This window comes from Acanthopagrus latus, chromosome 23 (genome assembly GCF_904848185.1).
Source record: "Acanthopagrus latus isolate v.2019 chromosome 23, fAcaLat1.1, whole genome shotgun sequence".
In the NCBI taxonomy this organism is placed as follows: Eukaryota; Metazoa; Chordata; class Actinopteri; order Spariformes; family Sparidae; genus Acanthopagrus; species Acanthopagrus latus.
Window position 1 is genome coordinate 11,186,125 of NC_051061.1, and position 21,604 is coordinate 11,207,728.

At 40.5% G+C, this 21,604-nt stretch overlaps 4 protein-coding genes and 1 long non-coding RNA gene across 14 annotated transcripts; 2 read left to right on the forward strand and 3 right to left on the reverse strand.

Moving 5' to 3' along the window:
• Nucleotides 1-1,663: 1,663 nt before the first annotated feature.
• dhps (deoxyhypusine synthase) lies at nucleotides 1,664-8,913 on the reverse strand. 3 transcript variants are annotated; one of them, XM_037088076.1, is made up of 10 exons: nucleotides 8,756-8,913; nucleotides 7,536-7,735; nucleotides 7,221-7,385; nucleotides 7,010-7,131; nucleotides 6,391-6,487; nucleotides 5,720-5,806; nucleotides 5,325-5,430; nucleotides 5,130-5,233; nucleotides 4,488-4,613; nucleotides 1,664-3,832 (listed from the first exon to the last, which is right to left on the reverse strand). In XM_037088076.1, the coding sequence occupies exons 2-10, from the start codon at nucleotides 7,728-7,730 to the stop codon at nucleotides 3,737-3,739; spliced, it is 1,098 nt and encodes a 365-aa protein (XP_036943971.1). In that variant the 5' UTR covers nucleotides 7,731-7,735; nucleotides 8,756-8,913; the 3' UTR covers nucleotides 1,664-3,736. The 3 variants fall into 3 exon arrangements, with proteins under 3 accessions (XP_036943971.1, XP_036943972.1, XP_036943973.1); XM_037088077.1 differs by having other exon boundaries at nucleotides 8,760-8,909; XM_037088078.1 differs by lacking the exon at nucleotides 8,756-8,913 and adding an exon at nucleotides 8,614-8,748.
• On the forward strand, nucleotides 8,001-10,767 carry LOC119013498 (guanine nucleotide-binding protein G(I)/G(S)/G(O) subunit gamma-7-like). Of its 4 annotated transcripts, XM_037088080.1 has the most exons (4): nucleotides 8,940-9,009; nucleotides 9,918-10,024; nucleotides 10,124-10,222; nucleotides 10,407-10,767. In XM_037088080.1, the coding sequence occupies exons 3-4, from the start codon at nucleotides 10,127-10,129 to the stop codon at nucleotides 10,530-10,532; spliced, it is 222 nt and encodes a 73-aa protein (XP_036943975.1). In that variant the 5' UTR covers nucleotides 8,940-9,009; nucleotides 9,918-10,024; nucleotides 10,124-10,126; the 3' UTR covers nucleotides 10,533-10,767. The 4 variants fall into 4 exon arrangements, 1 of the variants encoding a protein (XP_036943975.1); XR_005072761.1 differs by lacking the exon at nucleotides 8,940-9,009 and adding an exon at nucleotides 8,001-8,194 and having other exon boundaries at nucleotides 9,918-10,222; nucleotides 10,404-10,545; XR_005072760.1 differs by having other exon boundaries at nucleotides 8,931-9,009; nucleotides 9,895-10,222; nucleotides 10,404-10,545.
• Nucleotides 10,768-11,117: 350 nt separating this feature from the next.
• On the reverse strand, nucleotides 11,118-15,510 carry fbxw9 (F-box and WD repeat domain containing 9). Of its 4 annotated transcripts, none has more exons than XM_037088273.1 (8): nucleotides 15,455-15,510; nucleotides 14,832-14,959; nucleotides 14,602-14,749; nucleotides 13,019-14,042; nucleotides 12,718-12,866; nucleotides 12,404-12,607; nucleotides 12,248-12,313; nucleotides 11,118-11,895 (listed from the first exon to the last, which is right to left on the reverse strand). In XM_037088273.1, exons 2-8 carry the CDS (start codon nucleotides 14,942-14,944, stop codon nucleotides 11,821-11,823), a joined length of 1,779 nt encoding a protein of 592 aa, XP_036944168.1. In that variant the 5' UTR covers nucleotides 14,945-14,959; nucleotides 15,455-15,510; the 3' UTR covers nucleotides 11,118-11,820. The 4 variants fall into 4 exon arrangements, with proteins under 4 accessions (XP_036944168.1, XP_036944165.1, XP_036944167.1 ...); XM_037088270.1 differs by having other exon boundaries at nucleotides 15,364-15,501; XM_037088272.1 differs by having other exon boundaries at nucleotides 14,832-14,986; nucleotides 15,364-15,499.
• LOC119013593 lies at nucleotides 14,786-17,548 on the forward strand. Its single transcript, XR_005072789.1, has 4 exons — nucleotides 14,786-14,923; nucleotides 15,465-15,530; nucleotides 16,325-16,470; nucleotides 17,066-17,548. It is a non-coding gene; the product is annotated as an uncharacterized LOC119013593 (long non-coding RNA).
• Nucleotides 16,482-21,522, reverse strand: LOC119013592 (deoxyhypusine synthase-like). 2 transcript variants are annotated; one of them, XM_037088276.1, is made up of 10 exons: nucleotides 20,458-21,522; nucleotides 19,779-19,971; nucleotides 19,313-19,477; nucleotides 19,034-19,155; nucleotides 18,584-18,680; nucleotides 18,264-18,350; nucleotides 17,952-18,057; nucleotides 17,561-17,664; nucleotides 17,029-17,154; nucleotides 16,482-16,835 (listed from the first exon to the last, which is right to left on the reverse strand). In XM_037088276.1, the coding sequence occupies exons 2-10, from the start codon at nucleotides 19,968-19,970 to the stop codon at nucleotides 16,740-16,742; spliced, it is 1,095 nt and encodes a 364-aa protein (XP_036944171.1). In that variant the 5' UTR covers nucleotide 19,971; nucleotides 20,458-21,522; the 3' UTR covers nucleotides 16,482-16,739. The 2 variants fall into 2 exon arrangements, with proteins under 2 accessions (XP_036944171.1, XP_036944172.1); XM_037088277.1 differs by lacking the exon at nucleotides 20,458-21,522 and having other exon boundaries at nucleotides 19,779-20,211.
• Between the last annotated feature and the right edge of the window lie 82 nt (nucleotides 21,523-21,604).

Below are 21,604 nucleotides of genomic sequence, written 5' to 3' on the forward strand. Positions count from 1 at the left end.
TTGTATTCTAATTTGTTTTTGCTGAAGAATGAGTGGGTGCCATTTAAGCGATTTTTATAAGGTAATTATATTTTTTTTCTGTAGAAACTACGTCAGATCTGCGATTTTTTTTTTCTTTTTTTTTTTTGCGCATGTGGAAGGTATCTGTAATAGTTTCCACTTACTGATCATGATCTCTTTGTGTCACCACTGCCAGCTGTGGAGAGCACACAATGCTTATTTTTGCATCTGTATGCTCTGCATTTGGAGCATTGCATTCTGGGATTGTTAACAGAAATAGTTTTTTCATTCCGTTGTGGAAATTTGAGGGCTATATATTGATGGATACTTTTACACACTCGGCCACTTAAATGAAATGGCAGTCAGTCAATGAAGAGCATTATATAGTATATAGGGATTTATTTTGGACACAGCCTGAGAGTAGAAACCCAGGGCTGCTCATTAAGCGCAAGGCTGTGAGCATAAAATAATGGAATGAAACAGGAATTCTTATCAGCCCTGATCTTTTTATAATCTGAAATAAGTTGCATGACATCATGAGGACACAGTTCACAGAGGCTTGAGGGGAAAAAATTATCTTTAACAATTAAAGTGAGTGGGGAAAATATGCAAATGTACACACATCAATCCATCACGTATGAAAGAAAGGATTCTTTTCCCTCCAATCCACACAGATCCACACCACCCTGCAGCTGTACAGCAGGTCAGCTCCCCCTCTGTCTTTTCTTTCTTCTCACTCCCTCCCTGTCTGACTGTCTTATGGTTCTCACCATAAAAAAAAAAAAAAAAAAAAAGAGCCGCCAATCTGTCCGGGAGAAGACATAATTGCCATTATGACTGCTGCGGCCCTGGACATCACACACAGTGTACTGATTGTTCCACAGAGGATGGGGCAAACACTGTCCGCTCAGTGTGCAGACGCCACACAATATTATCATAGCGTGACTACAGCTCATCACACACACAGCCACTATCTTAGTCCTTTCAGCCCCCTCACTATCCCTGTAATCTTTCCATTAAGCACAGAACAAACATAAGATTCTATAGGGCTGAGAATCCATACACCACGGCCTTAAAAAAGAAAAAATCTTTTAACTGTCAAGCCCTGGGTAAACACACAGTCATATAGTGCCACCACCAATAGGAAATGATAAAAGTACTGAATGGAAAAGCCGTTTGTTCATAAAGAAACGCCCAATATGTGTGTGTGTGTGAGAGAGAGAGAGAGACATATGGTGCTGAGGTTTTGGGAAAGTTGACCTTATCCCAGTTCCAACTCTACTTCTCCATCTCTGCTTCCAAAAAAGAAAAGGTCACAGTTCCCATCAAAAAAAAGACAATCTGACACTTCAGAGAAGCAGGGGGGAAAAAAAATCAGGCTTCAATGAATATACCATATACACATATGATACAAACACTACACACATTTCCACTGCTAAGTCTGCAAACACTACGGGTAACCATGGCCGTGTGTCAAGGATTAGCCAGAGGAAATAACCACCCGCACAATATCATTCTGATGTATTGTGATGGGAAATGTCTTTATCCTTGTTACTGGATTCTGCTGACAGCAGAACGGGAAGGACATGAGTCCCGCCTACTGACACTCGCTGCCACTCGCACATATGCATAAGATTGCTTACAACCTGTTTTTCTTCTATGCTGTTTTTCATTTTTTATTAACCATAGGAATAAATACAACCATGCTAAAATGAGATTTATGAGGAATCAAACTGCTGTACATGCATGCTGTATTACAACTTGGTCCCATACAAATAGTGTATTATTGCAGTCACATACTATTGTCTGTATAAGGCAAGCAGTGAAAATCATTATCACCATGGATACAAACCTAATTCTCATCAAATTACAATCTTTTCTCTTTATGGCCAGTATTGGTTTATTATATAATTATTCACAATTCAGCAGCACAATCTTTAAAACGTTTGGGACATCATGTAAAGCTGGCTCAAGGACAATGAGCTTCTGCTAGAAGGGACTTTTACGTTAGATCTGCAACATTTGGGCAAAACTGCTCAGTTAAGGCAGCCAGGAAGTAGAGATCTTTACCACTGAGTAACAGAGAGTGCAACATTTTTAACTATATTGAAGTTAGTTTGGTAGGATGGTTATACGACAGTCAGGTCCGCAGTAATGAAACTAAACAACAGTGTTTGGTTGGTGCTTGTACTGATGAACTGTACTATACTGTATTGTCTTATTCTATGTCCCATTTCTTAGTTATTCATATGACCTTTATTTACAAAGTGTAAAGTTTTCATTTACTACAACCTGCATAACCTGCGCATCAGGGGTGACCTCCACCAAGGGACTTTTAAGTTGAAAATTAGCATCTAACTGTGTCTGGTACAATGGATGTATTGTGCATTGTCCCAGTTAAATAAACAGTAAAGGGTGGAAGCTGAATCAGAGAACAAGTTTGAGTCTCTCAATTACACAAAAAACAGGTTGTAAAATTGAAGGCTTATAAATTAGATAAACTCAGTGTCTACTTAATTAGATATAACTGTACATTCTGATTCAGGGCTGGCCAAAATGTGGCCTGCAGGGCACCAGATGTTACTAGCCTTTGGCCACTGGCCTATCATCAAGTTTCATTTTTGCCCTCCAAGTTTTTGCACCCTTGCTCCACTTCAATCCAGCTCAACTGTTCTGCCATAAAGTTTGCTTTTATGATGCCTATAATGTTCTGAGTATGTTGACACGGTCAAATTATAACTATAACCTCAATGACAGGCAATGTAGTTCAATTTACACATTTCCTCGAATGTCACCAAAAACTGATTATCAACTTCATTAAGACCGGATTGTATTGACAATAGATTTTATGTTCCTAATGAAGTGGAGACTAAGAGCTACACTTTCTTGCTGTTACTACTGGTTAATTTTATTATATTTTTAGATGCGGTTCAGATGCAACTGAAGAGCTTCAAACTTTAATAATAGGTCAGCAGTAATGCCTTGTCTGTCCTGCAAGGCAAAAAAAAAAATCCTTTTATACAACAATGATCACACACATAGTCATGTGAATTGTGTGTCACGAAGTGGACCCCTTGTGGCCTTCTCACAGACCTACTGCACTATTTCTAATAGTCTACTAAAACCCTGCTTAAAAGCAGAAAGAAATGATTTATTTATGGTTTATTAAGACATGTAGGCACATGTTCTTCCTGTAACAGTGGCAGTAAGATACAGGCTCGGAACATATCAAAACTGAAAAGCAATAAGGGAATATTCCAAGTGATGTGACTGTGTGTCGTACCACAAATAAAACGTAATAAATCAAAATGCTCAGTTGACTAACAAGCCTCATGATGTGTATATCTATTCTCTCTCACCCACACAAACACACTCATACACGGATATAAAACTAGAATATTTATGCGCATCCACCTAAAACCTGATGCATTTTAGACAGTCTCTTTGGTACATGCAATAGCATGCTACCCATGCTATTTCTGTAATCTGGGGATACAGGAAAAAAACTGTACTTGTTTTAACAAATAAATATTGTTATGGAGAACATTAAGACAGAAGACTTTCACCACAGACTCCCATAAAATAATGTTTTCACTGCAGCGTTGTATTAAATGCTGCTTCTTTTGCACCATTCCAAAAACGTATTTTCAACAGGCCAGAGGATCAAACTCATGTCTGCAGTGAGTCAAACAAGGTGGTTGTTGTTTTTCTAAAACGTGTTTAAGGGGGCAATTATTTAGTCTGTTTTCTTGCCGGCAGTCAGCTTGTCAGAGTGGAGAGCGAAGGTCTCGGCCACTATCAGAGGGAAGACCAGAGAAGCATCTGCATACACCTGGGAACAGAGAGCACAGCAGTGCATCACATTCTTGTTATGTTTATTACACAGTCAATACACTGAACTGTATCTAGCCCCTGGTTTTCATGTTTATGTTGTTGTGCTCTGGTGCCACTCTGTACACTTGGATTTAACACTGTGCTGACACTGCCACCTTGAGGCCAATGACAAATATTCCCTTTTTCTTGATGAGATAAGATGAGAGTTTTTACCTAAAACATTTATAGTTTGAGTTAAATGTCAGCCAATCAACATTAAAACATTTTTTTTCATTAATCAACATTTAGTAGAAATTGGCATTTTGTGCACTTTGGCACTGCCACAGTTGAATTTGAATGCAGCGACACCGTCATTAATACAAATGCCAGGTCTTTATAACAATATTATCAGATGTGATTTCAGATAAGCTAAGTAGCTAACCTCAGCTACAGCGGTTACTTCTGCAGCAAGAAAAGGTATATGTCCTTTAGTAAACGTTGTTACACACAAGTCACTTTACATCAGAAATAATTTATTTCTAAATTACTAAATGAAACAGAGAAAGAGAAGACATCTCAAAAGAACTTCTAATAAAAGGCTACCTGAGGACACAACTGTAATGAGTGGAGCACAGTACTGACATGGCTAGCACTGCTGGGATAAATATTGATACCTTTACAGGTTTGGCATCTGTTCTGATCTTGCCCCAGGATACAGCTTCATCGGGTCTGGCCCCAGAATCAGAGCCATCGAACTCCTGGCCCGTGTTCACAAACACCGCATAGTCAGCTCCATTCCTCTGGAGGGGGACAGGGGCGAGTGCATGTTGTTGCAGTATTAGGTTTTGACTAGGTTTGCTTTGCTGACATTGGCTGTGCTGTATGACAGCAAACTAGGAAATGTCCATCTATTATTAAACATTAGTATCCACATCAAATATAGACATGTACTGTTACAGTTGAAAGGGGACTAATTTTACTATTTTAGATGACTTTTGCTTGGTAGTTTAATCTATATACTTACTTGATAAACTCCTCATATTATTTGCAAGTCAATCAGAATCTGTAAAGCTACTTGTATTTTAAGATGTCCAATAAATACAGTGAAGTAACATTACAATATTTCCATCTTACTGTAGTGGAAAAGAAGTGTGAAGTAGTCTAACATGGAATTACTCAACTACCAAGTTTCACAGTGTGCACTGTTACTTTCTACCACTAATGGCCAACGAAAATGTTTTAAACATCACAGAATTTTATACAAAACCTGATAGAAAGTAAGAAAGTAAGAAATAAGATCATCAGAAGTTTGTTACCATAAGATTAGCATTGGCTATATGGTGTTTGACCAGCCCTCCTCCCAGGATGATCATTCCCGTCCTTTTGGCAAACACCGCCTGGCTGTTAATCTTGCGGATATCTGAAATAAAGCCCAGAGACATTATCACAACAAGAGATAAAGCTCAGACAGCTGTGATGATCCTGTTTTATGACAGTAATGTTGCTTTTACCTTCCACTAGGTCCAAAACTAAGCCGGGGTTCCTGAAGGAGTGGAAGTAGATCATGTCGCCCAGAGAGCCGTCTGTCAGTGCAGGGCTGAACACTGGAATGTTATTCTGACACAAAATATAAATGTCACATTTACACACTAATGCGTGGGCAGTAATAGGCTGTACTAACTGTACAAACTTAACTGAGACAGAAATGACAAATTGTACCTTGGTTGTCAATATACCAACTTTGGACTTGAATTCCAACTTATCTTAATTGACACCAGACTTGATACAAACAATCCTCATCAGTATTGTCTTTTAAGCAATTTGATTGATTTTGTCTCTAAGCGGTAACATTTATACAATGTTCTTTGTCTGATATAATACATAACCAGTATAGGCCAGGATTTACCTTGTATGCCCAATAATAGACAGAGTCAGTATTATTGATCTCCTTGCCAAGTCGATGTATCATTTTGGAGGGGGTCCAACGGGTGCCCTGAAAAAAAAATTACAAAAAATAGAACAATGAATTAATGAAAATAAAAATGAAAATAAATAAAATCACATGTTAAATTATTAGTGTTCATTCGGCATTTTAAGAATTAAATACAAGCACTGTTGAAGGCATTTAAATCCAAAATGTCCAGACTCTCAAAGCCTTTATTATCACATCCACATTTTTACCGTTTTTACTCCGTTTTAATTCTTCCTAATTTCTACGCCAAGAGACAACAAATAAATATGACGTTGGGTTTGTTTCATTTCAAATATTAAAACATTTTTGGCTTAAATTATTGATTGTGTGGATGAAGCACCAGACTATATTGACAATCAAACACGCTTTATGGAGTACATTAAATTCAAGGCTATTCCTAACTTCAAACAATTCCTAACTTCAAAAATTAGGCATTGTCCAAACTTACAAAACTTTGTACCAACCTTGTATTATTGTAATTGGATAATGTAGTTGTTTCTATGTGAGGACTTCAGAATAACAACTGAAGCTCTTTCACACTATAGGTTTCATCTGTACTGGGTATAAAAGTAAAACAAATATCTACATCACTAAGCGAAACAAACCTCTGTGTTCTGCTCCAACAGCATCTGGTCCAGGATGGGCATCAGCCAGTCTTCAAACTTACAGTAGTTGTCATTGGGCACCAACAGATTCCCTATCCTACATAAGAAGAAGGAGGCAGAGATGATGGGAATGTACAAGGACCAGACATATATAAACATTTTGGGGAATTTAATACATAAGTTAGGAGTACCTGCAAGCCAAAACCCCTCTATTACATACGTTAAAGAGGCGTCAGCTATTTATGATGTTATGGTAAAATGCAGAAGAATAAAGAGGGCTGGAGTAAGCAAACACCAGTTTATATTGTGGTCCGACCCAAGACTGATCACTGATAATGTTATTGTTACTGAAATTGTCATGTTTAAATTAATTGTTACACATTTTTAGAAGTATGTTCATTGGCTTTCTTACCATGAGTAAGGTAAGTAAATTGACACAATTCCTGTCTGATCAATGTGACAGCAGCTGGTTATCTTAGCTCAGCTTTAGCCAGAGGAGATTATAGAGCAGCCAAGAAATAGTTGGGTATATAACCCCAGGGTGCTTGTGGGAGGGGAGAATGTACATGAAATAAACGAACACACCTAACAAAAGAATGTGAGGTGTGTTGTTGCCAACCTGTTGATGCCCCTCTGGCGGAGATCCTTGCCCGGCAGGCTGAAGTCTCCCAAGTATGTGTGAGCCAGACACTTGATGAAATCCTCCTCTATGCCTCCAGCTGTGGTCACAATCACATCCACCTAACATGGCGTAAAAATACTGATTCCCATAAACTCGTCCCGCTGGTGTTGGTTAATCGTTCTGGATATTAAGTGTCAAATGTGTGTACCATTTTGTGCTCTGCCAGGTAGCGGATGCTCTCTCGGACACCGGAGCTGATGAGATTGGAGGTGTAACCCAGGAAGATGGTGCAGCCGGACTTGCAGGATGTTTCACCAGACTCTTTATTTTCATTTCCTTCGTCTGCCTCCACTGGCTCAAGACGCTTCTCTATCTGTGGGTGTGGAGTTATTAGACAACAATGGTCACTGGTGCTGTGAGTCCCGCCAATAAAATCCCACTCACCTCCATTGCACTTAGACACCTCAGAGACAAAAGCCTCAATAATATCTAATAACCCTTCCTACACAGCCATTTCTCTCACCATTTGGTTGATCTCCTGGATGGCCAAACCCAACCTGCTGGCCTGGAACCCCGTGGTGAGGTAGGATTTCAACACTGCCTGGAGATCGACCCCTTGATTGAAGTCGTAGCCTCTGATCTTTGGCATGTCCTCCGGGAGATCGCAGCTAGGCTTGAGGACAGCCTCCATGGCAACAGAAGGTGCCTTGTCTGCCATCTTTTCTGCAAAAACAAAGATAACATGTTAGTGGAGCCCTGATCAAATGGCAACAGATGTGACCTCTGTAGGTAGCAGCTCTGCTTTCACAGAAATGTACAGGAAAACCATGACTGAGCTTCTATAGGTGATGAGCTACATGTGTGAACAGCTGAAAGACAGAATGTCTGATTTGACAAAATCAGCCCAACTTTTAAGCCCAGCATCCCTGAGTTTTCACAATTGAACATCCGAAAGGATTCTGGGAGATGAACCTTGGGCACTGATCAACAGACAGGGTTCAGATGAGGCAGCGTTAGTGTAACTGGTTTCCCATAAGGGATAGTTACATTATTTCATGGAGCATAACTGTGAAAACAAATATCCAGTCTAACCAGTTTGAGGCTCGGCATTCATGTTGGTGCAACTACACACACACACACACCATCCCCACTAAGTGCAGCCCGTATGCATTGAGAAAACAGGTAGGTGCAGATTGACAATAACGTATAAATTTTTTCTCAAGCTCTTCGTGTCTCTGTGGTGTGGCAGCGCACATTGTCCCGCTTGGTGCGCAACTGTCATAAGGGTGTGTACTTGTGCACCTACAGCGGTGTTTAAATATCATCCACATAACTGCAAGAACCAGCAAATCATTTGACTGTAACGATTTGATCACTTGTATTCACCCGCCAGGAGATTTAATTTTCTGGCTGATCGGTGTATATAAAAACTGCGTGGCTAGCTTGCACGGCTACTACGGTTACAAGCAACACAATTCAGCTGAACGTATACAAAATAAACCAAAAACAAAGGTCTACGGCGTGTCTAGGTGTCGTCCATTGGGCAGGAAAATAACTTAAACAGAGCACATATGTGAAAGGTGGAGGATAACATCACCTACGTGCTGTAAGTGTTGTAATCCTCCACTGCAGAATCGATGTGGTCCGAAGTTAGCTAGAGACAAGCTAACTCTGAGTTGTTTTTATCCTATCGACTGTCTTTGTTATTCATTTTGACAAGTAAGGACGGTCACGAACACGTACCTACTCTTGGATAGACGTTAGTCGATGAAGGTGGTTAAGTTTTAATCAACTGTCACCAAAAGAGAACGAGGACAGTCTTCATTGGCATGCCTGTAAACAACGCATGGGTTGCCTGAGGCAAGCAAATTCCTACTACGGAGGCTGCGTAGGGACAATGTACTTCCGCGCGAATACCGTATGAGTGGACAGAATAACTTAGACTTACCGTAAACACTTAGTTTGCCTGCATCAGCACAATCGACTGCTAAATACAAGTAAGGCTCGAACACAATTGGTGATTGAAATGTTTGGTCCTGTCCCTTTTTAAATACACGAGGGGAACAGACTATTGAAATATAAAATTCACATTATTAAGGTTTTTTTTGGGGGGGGGGGTCATAATTAAACATTCATAAGTGTGTTAAACATCGACTGGAAAAGAGCTGCATTACTGCTTTTGAACTAACATATTACTTAGTATTACCTATAGCGCTTGTACTTATCATATCTATCTAATGTAAACTTACTCTGAGCATGGCTGGATTGTATGGAAGAATGGTTTGGGATAAAGGGTGGTTTAAATTGATTCACATATGACTGGCTGTTTAAACTTTTTAAAGCGCACGCCATTTTACAAGCACATTATAGGTTTTGTAAGTCATTGCAGCTTACAGCTTCGTGTAGGATAAACTTAAGGTACACTATCCCCCACCAAAACGTTATGTATACATCCCAAATAATGGATGTACTAAAGCCCCAGTTCTTGAAAACTCCACTCACTGTTCATTCTTCGAAAACATATTCCTACCGCTGTTGCCTGCAGCTGTAATTAACACATTTTTGGTACATGGCCAATGTCACACCCTATGTTGCAGTCACTTGTCTGCACCACTTGTATGCCTACTTAATCATTGCTAGCATGTATTAGTGCCAACCATGATACATTTAACCAAATGACTGAAGATATCAAATTCCCTGGCATTTTATTACTGCATAAACAGATTTGTTCAGGCCAAGCCCGCTGTACAATTTGTAAAAAAAGTAAACACACCCATTGTGGGTTAAAGTCAGAAAGCACACAGGACAGCACAATGCTTCTGCCAATGATCTTTTGATCGGTTGTGTCTGTGAGGTGATGATGTGTGATGTGACATTTCCAGCACTTTGACCTTTTATATCACAGAGCCTTTGAACTGGCTCCAGCAGTGAATAAAAAGGGGGTTCAGGTGAGAAAGGAAAGCTTCTCTGACCGGACTCTACTTCACAACCTGAGCTGACTCTCTGGATCAGGTGAAACACGTCATTTTCCTACTGCTCCTTTTGGTGTGGAAGAGGGATTACCAAGTAAAGATTGTAGGACGTTTTTTTTGCTGAGCTTTTACGCTACAGGAAATGTCAGGAAAGATGTGCAGCAGCAGCAACAGTGTTGTTCAGGCACAAAAACTGGTGGATCAACTTCGGATAGAGGCAGGCATGGAGAGAATCAAGGTATGAAGGAGTCTGAATAATCTGGTAAATACATGCATGCTAGCTTCACATCATGATACATGTGGACTGCACTACTTGAGATCAGTTGTTTGAAGATTTCCATTGTTCAGATTTATAGATAATACTGTATTACAATCTCTATAACACCGTGAAATACCGTCTTTTTTCACATTCTTCCCAGCAGATCTCCCTGACTGCATCAGACTTGGTTCGGTACTGCCAGGACCACAGGCGCAGTGACCCCCTACTCACCGGCATTGCTGCCTCATCCAATCCTTTCAAAGACAAGAAGACCTGTGTGCTGCTTTGACATTCCTCAGCACAAACGAAACCAACACATAGCAGACTGCCATATGTGCTACCACAGATTTTCTACTTTGAAATGTGGACAAAAATCCCTTTAGTATGGCAATCTGTTCCTTTTTTCCTTTTTTTTTATACTTAAATGCTTTGTTTAAAATAGCTCCGTCGGATGAAAGTATAATCAATATATGTTGACCTTTGAGCAACATCTTGTAACTTTTTTTAAAAAACTTAAAATAAAAGCTCCAAAATCATTTTGATGGTACAGTTTCTTGTTACTGAACGGTCACTGTCACAGTCGCTACACATACAACAGTTGTGTTACAACTGTGCAGGGTGCGTAATCACACAAAATGCCAATTGCTAAATGGTATTGTTTAATACGTTTTGATCTCAACCTTGCAGTACAAAATAACTGAATGGGTTACTTGAGTCAGGTCAGTTTTTAAGAGTTGCTTAGATCAAGAAAACAGTTCCTGCAACCTGCATTTATTCAGATAGCTGCTTTGTCCAACCCAGACGTTCAGCACAAAGCTGTTTCATCATGACTCCCCACAGGGCCGTGAACAAATCCAGCCAGTATATCACACACTACATTTTCAGGCCATTTAATAGTCTTTCAGTGAGTCGAAACAGATAGTCACTTCAAGTATTGTGCAATTGGGATTTGTAGTTAGTTTTACACAAACATGTAAATTGTTATACATTTTCAAAACTAACACACAAACAAAGCATGTGCAGACATACCTACAAGAAAGATCATATTGATTAGAACTGCTAAGTGTGATCAAATAAATAGGTTCACAAATACAATCAGTATGTCATAGAGGACTCGGATAATTCAGTCATTTCACGGTACATGACAAGTATCTAATGTTTTTGGAACAATGTCAGTCACTGTTATAAATTCAGTGAGCAATATAAATATTATAAGCTTGTTTACACACTGTTTAAATGTACAACAATTAAAAGAGACGAAACAAACTTCTCCTAAGATCTTAGAGTATTGGCACATAACTGGCAATTATGTGAAGGCAACAAAGAGTAGCAATAAACATAACTCTAATTTTGTTTTCTGTTTGTAGAAAAATCTCTCAACAGGATCGAACAAGGAATCAAACGTTTTATAAAGAGCTTTTGGCTGAACCAACGCAAAAATGACATTTTTATTTCATTTTCTGTATGTAATGTTTGTTACTCTGTGTATGCTGAGAGACCAGTATGGTGTAGGAAGCCTTCAGGTCTTGTCCCAGTCTGCATTCAAGTCTTGCAACAAATTTAGAAGTCCAGCCCTGTCATTTTCTGGGCCTCCAGATTTCCACGCGCACATCCCCTGAGGCAACTGCAAGGATCCCAGCATCCACACTCAGCTGACAGGTGGACAGCAAGACAGGTGAAGCGTTATTAGTGAGAGAGTGAAGACACAGAGAGAAGAAACAAGTATCTTTCAAAACATTGGAGAAAAAAAAAAAACAGACAGCTGATACTGTATTGATTATTATTTCATGCCTCGGCTCATTGTGTCACTCTATTAAAGTTCAACGCTATTCCTTTGTTGGTAAAATGACTGTTCACTTTTGGAAATTGATCAAATATTTAATATGTTCTCAACTTATATGTCACATTAAATTAAAATGGATCTTTACATAACTACAGTCATGACGTCATCACAGTAAACAACTTAACATTTCAATCATCTGTAAGATGTTACAAGGCACTTACCCCATTGACTGCAGCTTGGTGATGCAATGTGCATAATGTCCTTGGAGGCGCACAAGGTATATGTACCTGTAATAAAGACAAGAAATTACACCTTCTGACTGTTCATAGCAGAGTTAGCTAAATAGGCAACTTAAAAAGGAATTTGTCCCATCCGACCTTGACAGTGCGATCAGATGAACAGGTGTAGAGGCTTCCGGGGGACCTGTGGATGCCGGTGACCAGAGCTGTGTGCCCCACATCAAACTGAGACGGGGTTTTTAAGGACCCGGCTTGCATGGAAAACGAGTGGAGCATGCCGCTGTTGTCCCCTGCCCATACTTCACTGCCACTGTAGCTCATGGACAGCAGGTACGAGCTCAGCTAGAAGTGGAGGGGGTGAGTGGAGTTAGTCTTGATACACGGGTGCATCGAAACATATACGCGCACAAACACAAAGTTAGGAATCTAGGTGCGTCTGTGTGTTTGCACACCCGGAGTTTCTTCAAGCCTTTGCCTGCCCTGCGGTCGTAGACAGCCACAGTGCAATCTTTACTCCCAGAGATGATGTACTTGTCGTCTGCAGCCAGGCACATTACAGCATTACCATGGAGACGGAGGCTTTTCACCAGGGGTTCAGCAGCTGTGGACAAATCATAATCACATTCAGAAATTAAGTGAGTGACAATTATGTCATGTGACACTGCACCGCCATCATATTTATATAACTGATGGCCTTTATGTGCACTTAATACACACTAAACTGAAATACAAGTTATATGCAAGTGCCCTCACCTCTGGTGTCGTACATGTTGATCCTCTTGTCAAATGTACCAGACAGCAATACATCGGTCTGACAGGACAGGCAGAGGACAGCAGCCCCGGCCCTGATCAGGCCCCGCTCTGCACCACCTGCCTGTAGGTCCCATAGTCTCACTGTGCTGTCGAAGCCACCTGAGGCCAGTAGGGATCCCTGAGATGCCAGGCACCAGACCCAGCCCCGATGGGTGCTGAAGTCACCCTGCCCTCCCAACGTGTGCAGCAGTGTGCCATTAGACCCGGCCTGTAGATCCCACAGTTTAACATTCCAGTCTCTGGAACCTGTGGCACAAACTCTCCCCTCTCCCCCAACGAGGAGCACTGAGTTGACCTGGGCAATGTGGCCTGACGGTAGAGTCATGCACTCGAGCGCTGGGGGTGGACTAGGACTTCTGGGGGGTTGACGTTGCTCCATTGCTGCCTGTCCTCCATTACCCAGATTCCTTGGGTCGGCCACTTGCTCCTGTAAATTAGGAGCGCCATCTTGCCCCTCATCAGCGTCATGCACCATCCTGTGGTCCCTTTCATCTTCCATTAGTGCTGCTGCGTCATCCTCCAGTCTCTCCTCCAGGGCCTCTCTCAATCCTGCCAGTTGGTCCGCACCTACAATTGGCTGTATTTCACCATCCTCACCCTCCATTGCCACCTCCATCCCTTCATCAACATCATATGCAACCTCCTGCGCAACCACTCCCACCCCTTCTACCTCATTCTCTCTACCGTCTTCCTGCCACCCTGCCCCTGGTTCCCCATCCTGCCCTGCCCCTTGCTGCTGCCCCACTTGTCCCCTTTCCTCCTCTTCTTCTTGGGTCTGTCTGGCCACAAGGTGCCCTTGGCCTGTCCAGCAGGTTATCAGCTGCTCCATCTCTAGACAAGCAGAAGGCCAGTCAAAGTCCTCCCTTGGGCCCACTGGAAAGCCAGCTCGGGACCCTATCAGTCTGCGTGCCCGGAGCTGCCAAGCGGTGCTGTCCTTACCTACATTGCCCAATGCGTGGCAGACCTAAAGAAGACAAGGAAGACAGATTCAAGAAAAAATGCCAATTTCCAAAAGACTAGACTAGGTTCAATGTGTTTAGGTCCCCTTTTGCTTGCATGGTGACATGGGTAATATGTTTCAAATTCCTGCAAATGGTTTCACACAATTCCAATTATCTACAGGTGACTGTAATGCACCAGGGTGACAGGGTATAAGAAGATCATTCGCTTGTTAACATGGATTCTTAATGCTTTGAAAAATTGTTTACCGATGAAGAAATGAATTTGACATGTTTGTTAGTCCTCAAAGAAACGCACAATGATTTTTATCAAGGAATGACAGAAATCTAGCTTTTTTGCATTTTAATTGTCAAGAACACGTAATAAGTGCTTTAATGACAATTAATAATCAATAATACTTTTATTTTATTCAGTCAATTTTGGGAGATATTTTGGGAGATATATCACAGATTTAGTAATCTAGTGACTGGGGGCAAACAAAAAAAATAAGACAATTAAACAACAATACATCTTTGAAAGGAATTTATGGGAGTGATTGTGCATAGGATCTTTAAAAAACTGACCTTTGGCAGCACAGTGATAACACACTGAGCAGGAAGGTGCGAGGCAATGTGGGTTACCATCTCCCATGGTAATGACAACAAGCCACTGGCCTCAGGAGAAGGTGAGGAGCTAACATCAGCTGAAGTTGGGTGACCAGCACACAAAAGACTGGAAGGAATACGTAGACCAGTGTGACTTGCTTGTTAATCTCATACTCTTGTGCAACATGAAAGGCCAGAGACAGTCTTACCCCTGCGGGTCAGAGCTGGAAGCTTCACTTCTCGGAGACTGCACAGGGTCAGAAGATGGTCCATCCTGGTCATCGTGTGTCCCTGCCTCCAGGTTAACTCTGACCTCAGACATCACCTGTTCACCTCTCTGCACAAGACCACTAAAACTCAGTCACTGTGAGACAGCATTACGTTAGAACTAACGCAACCTCTTTTTTTGTTTCGTTGGTTGTCTATGTTTCAACACACTGAACTGGACTATTAAACTTCGACAAAGCGTTAGCTTCTTAGGGCTTAGGTTAGCGTTAGCTACAGTGGTAGTGTACAATTCAGTTACAATGCTACAAGAAAGCTTCAGCTGCCCATGACTACAACGCTTTTCTTTTAGGTTTCACTGCATTACGTTAGCTGCTCTGGTGACAGATGTAAACTACAGATATCAGACAGGAGGCTAACGTTAGCTTAAAGTATTGCTAACTACCTGCTATTGTAAACAAGCCCAGCCTGACAATGCAAGCCGCTCTACAAAAGTCGTCGCCCGACTCAGTTTACCTAAATGGTGACCAGTATCGCTAGAGCAGACAAATGAAGACTGCAATCCCAGACAGTGCTATGAAACATATATCAAATGTCATTTCTCAACTTTTATCTAGGCGACGTCCTGGGCGAACTACAAACACCACTTCCGGTGTAGAAAGATGTCGTCATCAAACTGCGTGGTAAAGTGACAACATATATAATTATTATTTATGTATTTATTTATATGTATTTATACATATATAAAAAAGCTTGTTTATTTTAAATGTAAAACCCCAACGTTGTCTGAATCAAAATGTTATAAGAAAACGTTATTCTTTAACTTGACTGTAGCCTATGTATTTGATCAACTTTTTAAGATAACAAATGTGTATAAAGAGCATTTATATAATTAATTATATAATAATGATTTACATTTGCAATGGAAACTTATTTTGAACAGTAAAGTTTTCTTGAAAAAATGTAAACACGCCAAAATCATGTTTAAGTACATCATTATGAATATGAGTCAAGTTAAATTAAGTCAGTTTTATTTATATAGACCAAAATCACACATGTGCCATAAGAGGATTTACAGTATACCACGTCCTCTACTACATTTGCTTTCGGTACAACATGATAGGTGAGCTCAATTCAACAGTGTCAATAGCTTCAAGCACAGGATGATTTCAACGTCACATTACAGACACTGACCAGTGCAACATAATATTTAAATGTCACAGTTTATTTAAGATTTTAAGGGAAGGAAGACCAAAAAGAAGCAATGTGTTTCTACAGTGTTTCCTTTACATTCATATGTATTGGAACACCACAATAGGAACATTAAAACCACAGATAAGTAAAATGTGCCAGAAAATATTAGAATATAGTTGTCAAGACAAAGTACATGGTTCTGGCTAAATCTCCTTTCTAGAGTCACTACTAGTGTTTTCATGTTATCTCTTTAAGATCTAATATTTCTTTGTTCTTTCTCCAGTGATCACATGCATTCCCGTCTACCAGTGGCTCCACTTCCAGCAACCTCTCCTCCTCCTTCCACCTCTCGGACGGAGACTCAAGCCTGAGTATCACCCCGCCTTCACTTGCAGTAACCTTGTTAAAACCACAACATATCACCATCGGGTAAATGTTAAGAATAAAAATAGAAGCAAATTTCAAGTCCTCATTTGAGCATAGTAGCTGCTATTCATCAAGAATATCTTAAGTGCATAAGTTCTACAATTAAACTGGTTGTTGCCCGCTTATGGGGCCAACTATCTATTACAAAGTGTAACAATGACAACCAAAACTATCAGGGATAGATGTGGAACAAATACCAACAATGGCACCCCACCACCACTGTTACAGAACAATCACAGAGGAAACACTCATAGATTTGAGGAGGCATCTGTTCATTTGTTTTCCTTGTTGGATGTTGTCTTATTAGCATGAGCTGCAAAGGTCTCTGCTACCAATAAGGGAAAAACAATGGAGGCATCTGCAAACACCTAGAAAGACAAAAAATGACAAGCTGTCCATTAAAACCTACTGATTTCTTAAAAATGAAACACACATTATTGCGCCATTAATGGGCCGCCAATTATTTAACAAGTCAGGAACTGATAAATGTGCTTCTAAGTTTTTAACATTTATAAAAGTAACATAGCCTTGACATTATAAGTAATTCCCGATATCAAATACCTTCACAGCTTCAGCATTTGCTCTGATCTTTCCCCAGGACACGGCCTCATCAGGACTGGCCCCTGAGTCACAACCATCAAACTCCTGAGCCGTGCTCACGAACACCGCGTAGTCAGCTCCGTCCCTCTGGAGGAAGACGAAGCAGGGTATCATTGAGTCTGTGGCAAATGCACCGATGCATTTACAAGAAAATGACTCACATCAATGCGGCGCCACTGTGGGAGGCAATCAGTCTGCACATTTAAGTGAATTTTGAGTTTGGGGTGCTGAGAGAAAGTAAATCTATACAGACTAATGAAGTCATACTGCAGAGTGGCACAAGACACATCACACATTAAGTGCTAAACATACTGATAATATGCAGATTAAAAATAAGGTAAGGGCTCTTTCCTGCCACAAATAGCACTGTAATACAGGTGGCCATCCCAGAATAAAAAAAAAAGATTTGAAACAATATAAACTGAATTGCATGGGGATCGATCGATGTGGACCGACTGCTGAATTAATTTTCAACAGAATTCCAGATACTTACCCATGAGTTGGCATTGCATACTTGGTGTTTGGCTACACCTCCTCCCAAGATGATGATCCCTGTGCTGTTGGAAGCCAGAACGATGTTGTTCAGCTTCCCAACATCTGAAATCAAATGCATTGTTTATGATTATGTAACTTTTTTTCTCTTGAAATAACAGCTTCAAAATCATTTTGATGGTACAGTGTCTTGTAACAGGGTGAATGGCGTCTCTGTCTCAGCCACTCCATCCCCTGCATCACTTGTTTCTGCAATATGGAACTTCATTGAGAGGGTAGGATCACAGTGTTACATACATGCATTGTATGTAAATTGTGGTGGGCGGCAATTGCACAAAATGGCAAATCTACGTAATGTTGTTTTAAGTAGGCTGAGATGACGACCCTTCTACCTTCAACTATGTCACATTTCAAGCCAGGGTTCTCCATCGAGAAGAGGTAGAACATGTCTCCAATAGCGCCGTCTGTCAGGGCGGGGCTGAACACTGGGATGTTGTTCTGAAACAGACACCAGATCCATACACAGTAGCAGGACAGTCACTTTATTGTTTAAACAAAAAACATCACACAGCAACAGCAACAACCTAGTAATGACCCATAATTCATCACACGTTATCATACGACCAATATAAGTGCAAACGTTGGTTAGTTTACTCTATATGGACAGAGCTCAGACACTTGCCTGACTGAATACCAGGACTCACCTTGTAGGCCCAATAGTAAACAGATTCAGGGTTGTTGATCTCCTTGCCCAGTCGATGGATTATCTTAGATGGAGTCCAGTTAACACCCTAAAAGATTTTTGAAAAATAGAATAAAATATTGGTGTACACTTTAAGCAGGAGCAGGTCACAAATTGGGATAGTGAAATTGTTAGAATTTGTAATTATGACTTTTAGGCCTTTGTTAGTGCAAGAGGGATTTTTGTATGTTTGAAGTGTATCGTAACTAGCATTTATTCACTTGCCAACACTCCATGCACATAACAATTATCGGAAAAGAAGTTCCGATAGAGTCCAAATACCTGGGTGTTTTGTTCCACCAGCATCTGCTTCAGGACTGGCCTCATCCATTTGTCAAATTTGACATAGTTATCGTCGGACATCAAAGTGTTTCCATTCCTGCAGCCAAAGAGACACAAAATTACTCTCTCCTGAAATTAATGGGTTTTTTTAAATATACTATTGAGTAATACTCTTATTTTTATTATTGTCATTGTAATCATCATTTATTTGTCTAGAATAATTCCCATAACTCATCACAATTCCTGAGAGCCCAAGGTAAGCAAAAACTTTAAGATATTCAGTTCTTTAGCACAGAAGACAGTAACGGCACATCCTTGCAAGTAAGAAACTTGTTCTACTTGAGAAATGTCTTAAACAATTAATCAATTATCAAAAAATATATGTGTTAGCTTCTGTAGTTAACTCATTTTACAAGGCGTCATATTTTGCTATTTGACATGCTCTCTGACCTGTTTAGGCCTTTTTTGTAAAGTTCCTTGCCAGGAAGATTAAAGTCTCCCACGTAAACCGGGCCCAAACACTTGATCAGGTCCTCCTCTATCCCTCCAGCTGTTGTCACTAAGACATCCACCTTCACAAAGAAGGAAAGATATTGTATCATGTAACAAATGTAATGTAGGACAAGATTACATTTCTCTAATTCAGATGTTTCCTGTTAAGTTGCGCCAATAATTTGTCATAAATAGCACAGGAACTTATTTTGAAAGGCATGTGGGGAGGGGACGTACCATCTTGTGTTCTGCGAGGTAGCAGATCGTCTCCCTGATTCCACTGCTGATGAGGTTTGAGGTGTAACTGAGGAAGATGGTGCAGCTCCTCAGGCAGGGGCAGGTTGACGGATCCTCCTTAACTGTTCCATTCAACGTCTCCACGGGTTGCTGACGCCTCTCGATCTGTGGACATGCAGTGGATCGGGAAGACTGATGAAACCAATGGAAACTGTAGCGTGAGTCTGGTTTTCTAGATACAACAGACCAAAGAAATGGCACTCCAGTTCTCAAGAAAGAAAATGCAGCGCATGAAGAATAATTATTGAAATAATGATTAATTCAGCTGTTGTCAATAAATAAACCTGCGGTGTCTTTAAATACTATGCTACTGACAGCATCAAAGCCTCAAAACAAAAACATCTGAATGAAGATAACATGAGCGAGGGCATTCACTCTAGCTCTCCTGGTGCATCGCCTGTCCCACCATTTTGTTGACCTGCTGGATAGCCTTGCCAACATTAGTTGCCTGCAAGCCGGTGTTGAGGTAGGACTGCAGCATGGCTCGGTGATCCACTCCCTGGTTGAAGTTGTAGCCCTGCACCTTTGGCATATCGTCTTGTATGGGGGCAGTCTCCCTATAGAGGATCCCAGGTATTGGGTGGATATGGTGTGCCATACTGTCTCAAAGAAATCATCAAATTATTAGAGTTAACACCAAATTGCTCATAATAACTTGGCACTTTAACATATCGGCCTACTGTATAGGTATATCAAAGAGTGTCAGACAAGATTTAGATTTTTCTGTTTAAAGTCTGACTGCTTATTTTACTCACGAGAAGTCTTGCATAAATAAACACATGGATAGGATTAACAAGGTTAAAAACTAGATTTTCATTGGATGGGTCTTCACAATCAACTTCCTGCCGTTAATTAGACCCCTGAAAATTAACCTCTGTCTCGTACAATTACATATTTCGCGTTTTTCGTCTGTGAAAGAAAACTCTATGTCACTGAAATCCTACAGCTTTGCCAAAGCATGCAAGCTTCAGTTGATATGCAAATGAATGTATATGTCTCGTATATCTTTTATTCATATTTTTGTACACTTAGCACTGCCTGATGTTTCTTTTAAGCAAGGTAAGCTGTCTAGATTGTAACCTTACCTGTCTTGGTTGTTGACAGATGTTGGTCCGTCCTTTAGATTTCACTCAGTCCTGTGGAACTGCTGTTCAAAACCTTCACTTTTATAAGAAGCGGGAGCAGGGAGGCGGTCCAAAGGGAAGGTACCGTACCGAGAGAAGTGGCAAAGCCTGTTTAGCCAGAATGAATTAGACGCACAGTAAAACACTTTGTTATTTGTGGGCAGCATAAGATCAAATGGTATGAATTGTACTCATGAAACATTTAGTGTCAAGAAGACAACAGCCTTTTTAGGAACATCTGAGCTCCAGTATTTCAACACTTTATTGCCTCAATCCAAACAATATGCACATTGTCGTGTATGAGCTGTGATGATTCTGGTTGTGTTTCTGTGATTTCTTGTTTTATTTTGAAGTTTTGCCCCCTTGTGTCGTGTGTGCTTTTCCCTCCCTCCTGTTGTAACGGAAATTCCTTGAGGTAGAGAGTTGCTATTTCTCTGAAGAATTTTTGATTGGGTTTGATCAGATCTCTTTTATACTCTGCAGTCTTCCAAATGTTTCTCACTTAAATACAACAGAACAGTGGTTACATACTTTATGACAGTTGTTCCCTGTGTGGTTCCCTGCGTGTTTCACCCGAGCCTGTACACTCCAGTGTTGTCCAGCATCTCCCTGTTTAACCTTGTATTGTTTGTTTTTTGTCATTCCTCTTGTGTTTATTTAGAAGTAGTTTGTTCTTCTTAGTACTTTGTCTTAACTTGTAATATATGGGTTTTGGATTTTTGGCTTTTCATTGAAAGCTCAATTTCAGTTCCTTATCCCGCCTGCCTCCCGTGTGATTCTGTGTTTGAATCCTCACCCTTCTCAAAGTGTAACATGCGTGGCATACTCCAGGTATTGCTCCAACATCTCTAAAGTAGCCTGTCATCAAAAATGTGTACAGGTAAAAGCCAAAATACACCCAAGGACAATCTGAGAAGAACAGAAACATTTTTGAACTCTGTGCCAGTGTGGCTGGTAAAGGCTAATTAAATCTTTATGATGGCAAATGCATGTCTAACAGCCTGAACAGATTAATGTGAATAATAAGTGAACATCTCAAACATAATATGTAAAATGCATATTCAGCCGATGGTATCCATTTATCAAAATGACTTAACATCTATTCACT